The sequence below is a fragment of the Lycium ferocissimum genome, chromosome 1 (genome assembly GCF_029784015.1).
Source record: "Lycium ferocissimum isolate CSIRO_LF1 chromosome 1, AGI_CSIRO_Lferr_CH_V1, whole genome shotgun sequence".
In the NCBI taxonomy this organism is placed as follows: Eukaryota; Viridiplantae; Streptophyta; class Magnoliopsida; order Solanales; family Solanaceae; genus Lycium; species Lycium ferocissimum.
This window is the reverse complement of record NC_081342.1, coordinates 11,756,437-11,759,807: the sequence shown is the minus strand read 5'-3', so window position 1 is coordinate 11,759,807 and position 3,371 is coordinate 11,756,437. Positions and strand designations below refer to the sequence as shown.

The window sequence follows — 3,371 nt, the reverse complement described above, 5'->3', positions numbered from 1 at the left end:
TAGTGCGCGGTTCTTGCTTTGATAAACCAAATTTAATACAAAGCCAAAGTTGAAAAACACAAAATTGATACGATGGTTTCGATGAAAATGCGTCCGTCACATCCACTAGAATTGTTGTGACCAAAGAAGATTAGGTAGTATACGGTAGGTTGATGTTATTGGTCTTTTTAAGGTTCGTTTACTTTTAAACTTTTAAAAATGACACTTAGTAAGTATTTGAACATTAAAATATTGTGATATTTGAAAATGATAATATTTAAAAAATGAAATGTGTTTGGACATACATTTGATTTAAAAAAAAAAAAAAATCACTTGAAAAAGGGTCAACACTGTTTTTCCAAACATCTTCATTTAAGCGAAAAAACAATCAATCTAACATATAACCAAATAATATTTTGAAAAGAAAAAATCTAAAGGCAAACGTAGAGATAAACTCTCATTCTGCTTAAAGTTGATCCGTGAATGATTGTCAAACTTCTAAAAGCATCTCCACAGATGAAATTACCAGATGCAATAATGGAGAGCTCATTGGGCCCGCCACTTCCTCAATTGAAAATGAAAACTTTGCTATTAAACGATTCCATCTAACACTTATCTTATTTCTTAAGATCAGAAATCTAAAATTTATGATCTACGTCAATCACTCCCAGAACCAAAACCATTCAACGAGATTCACACATTCGCTATAAGTAGATGAATCAAATGAAGAGAAACTCAATACAAATATAAATACTCCATCTACTAAACTCTATAATGCAAATATGGCAAATACCAATTGTAAGCAATCACAACATACATAAAACCCAAATAAATCAACCAGCATAAAATGGCAAAAAATAACCAAATGCCACTCCCAAATTACCAAACTATCAGCTCATGCAACACAAATAGCCCATAATTGGTTCAGAATCAAGTCAAGTATACAATGGCCAATCAGTCCATGCTCCAGAAACATGGCCATTCTCGCAGACATAAGCTCGAACAACTGGTTCTCCATCATCATGGTACCCAAAATACCTCCTCAAACAGAACGCCGAATGCAGATCCCACGTCTGTTTCGACGAGCAAAACGCGCAATTAAGATCAATCTTCTTCCTATTACCATCATTAATCGTCCTCCAAACTCTTGACTGCTTGAAATTCTTGAAGATCCCTCGAAATAGCATGTAATTCCTCTTCTCCTCAATGTGAATACAACCAGGCCAATCACATATGTACAAGCAATCCCCTTTAAACCTACTCGCTAATAGCTTATTCCCCTGCTCACGGCTCAAATTCCACACCCCAGAAGCCAAATGAGAACAAGGTGATCTATAAATTCTTCGCCTCTTCGAAACCCTGAATTCAGCAAGAAAAAGAATTACCAATCATTTACACAGTAATTAATACATACATAATAACATGACAGTTACTTAGTGCTGGTTTGGCCATGATGAGGTTGATTTGAAGTTAAAATTCTGTTTGGACATGTAATTTGGATCTCAAAAGTTATACTTCCTCCTTCCCAAAATAAGTGTTGCTTTGACTCATTTCAAATTTCACGTCCATTGAGAAATCAATAAATACAACATATAGTAGTTTACTAAATTACTTCTATTTAATAAAAATAAAATATTTCTCCCTCTCGAATACTATGCATCTTATTAATTGTTTTGACATTGAAAAACATTCTTCACAAATTCCAACAATACCAATACAGTGTGAATTGTGTTGGATCTCCAACAATTGTTATAATCCCAATATTTTGACAATTAAATGTTTTTGAGAATTGAACACTATTAAGAAAAAGTATTTTTGTCAATATAAAGATATAGTTGGAAAAAAAAAAAAGTATTTCTTCAATATAAGGATATAGTTGGAAAAAAATACATTTTTGTCTTGACTCTAAAGCCACGGTTATTTTGGGACAATTATTTTTGCTACAGCGACACTTATTTTTTGGGACAGAGGGAGTACTTTTCCCATAAACATGAAAACCTCACATTTGTGTTAAGAACTTCTCCGAATCTTATACAATGTTAATATATGAGCAACCCATAGTTTATAAACAAGATATCGGAATAACCTAAATCACGCATTAGTAATTGTAGTTTGTTAATGCGGCGTCATAAGATATTCTCATACCTTGTTTATGAACTACAGTTTGCTCATCTAGTAAGATGGTAAGAATTGAGTAAGTTTTAATAGTTTTCACAAATGTGAAGTTTTCATTTTTATGAAAAAAGGTATACAAATCAACTTAATTTCAAATCATAGCCAAACGGGCCCTTAATTGCAAATACAGGATGTGAGTATGTATATTACCTTGCTGGGCTGACCACTACATTTGGGGGTTCTTCCACAACTTCAACCTGATTTAAGGTTGTTGATTCAGAAACATCATAAACAGTATCAAACATAAGATCATCAAACAAAGACCAACCACAATCAGCAGCCACTACTTCACTAGCATCACCTCTACCATTATTACTCGACGAAGCAGACTGTAAAACACTATCGGGTCGGGTCAAGACCCGATCCGGGTAATTCTCATCTGGGCCAAGTTCCCTTTCAAGCCCAAAATCAGAATTCTCAAGCAGCACACCAGCTTGATGTAAACCTGGACAACATACAGCTAATTTGTAAAGTGATGACCAACCACCTAGTGGAACCATAGAAGAAGAGTTGGTAGCAGTATTAAGGAGATCAGATACAACTGAAGGAATAGTTAAAGAACATTTTGATTTGTAACAGATGTTGTGAATTATTGAAGTGAATTTTGTGGAAACACAAGATAAACGTGCCCAGTTTCTTGGGTCATCTTCTAACTTGAAAAATATGTTGAGAACAAGATCCTCTGAGAGTTTTGAGAAAAACCCATCAATCATAAATGAATCAGACATCTAGAAAATTAAAAACAAGAACAATTGGTTTGTGATTTGTACGGAGAATTTGGGGGTGTGTATGTAGGGGTGGTTGTTTTGTAAAGGAAAAAGGTGAAGGGAGTAGTTTTGGAGGTGAAGGCTTTTTTTGGCAGTTTGAGGAATGTCGAGGATGTGTTTCAGTGCCTGGTTTTTATCAATGTATTTTATAAACTTGGTCTGTTTCGAGTTATATCATCCTTTTTTCATGGAATACTTTATTATTAATAAGCTAATAAAATAATAATAACAATAATTGGTGTATGGGGGATAGCATTTTTGCTTTTAATTCAGTGTCCGGTTCCAATTATTCTACTCCTGATCTCAATTTATGTGATACTTTTTGTTTTTCAATAATTAATTTGGCTAAGCTTTGAGCTAAAGGAGAGTCACAGTCTCCCTTATTTTCTAACAATAAAATGCATTTTTGGAAAGGCTAGTAACAATGCGATTGGATTAGATTAATTCAAT

The 3,371-nt window shown here is 33.8% G+C and overlaps 1 protein-coding gene across 1 annotated transcript; it reads right to left on the bottom strand.

Annotated features, from left to right (window-relative positions):
- Positions 1 to 661: 661 nt before the first annotated feature.
- LOC132047922 (phytochrome A-associated F-box protein) lies at positions 662 to 2,938 on the bottom strand. The gene is made up of 2 exons (XM_059438895.1): positions 2,305 to 2,938; positions 662 to 1,338 (listed from the first exon to the last, which is right to left on the bottom strand). The coding sequence occupies exons 1-2, from the start codon at positions 2,880 to 2,882 to the stop codon at positions 915 to 917; spliced, it is 1,002 nt and encodes a 333-aa protein (XP_059294878.1). The 5' UTR covers positions 2,883 to 2,938; the 3' UTR covers positions 662 to 914.
- Positions 2,939 to 3,371: the final 433 nt, after the last annotated feature.

What these genes read in the sequence shown, in the direction of transcription:
- LOC132047922 (XM_059438895.1), bottom strand. Translation starts at nt 2,882, where the DNA reads ATGTCTGATTCATTTATGATTGATGGGTTTTTCTCAAAACTCTCAGAG. An exon ending in GTAGTGGTCAGCCCAGCAAG is followed by an intron (nt 1,339 to 2,304) that starts GTAATATACATA and finishes TGCTGAATTCAG; the next exon opens with GGTTTCGAAGAGGCGAAGAA.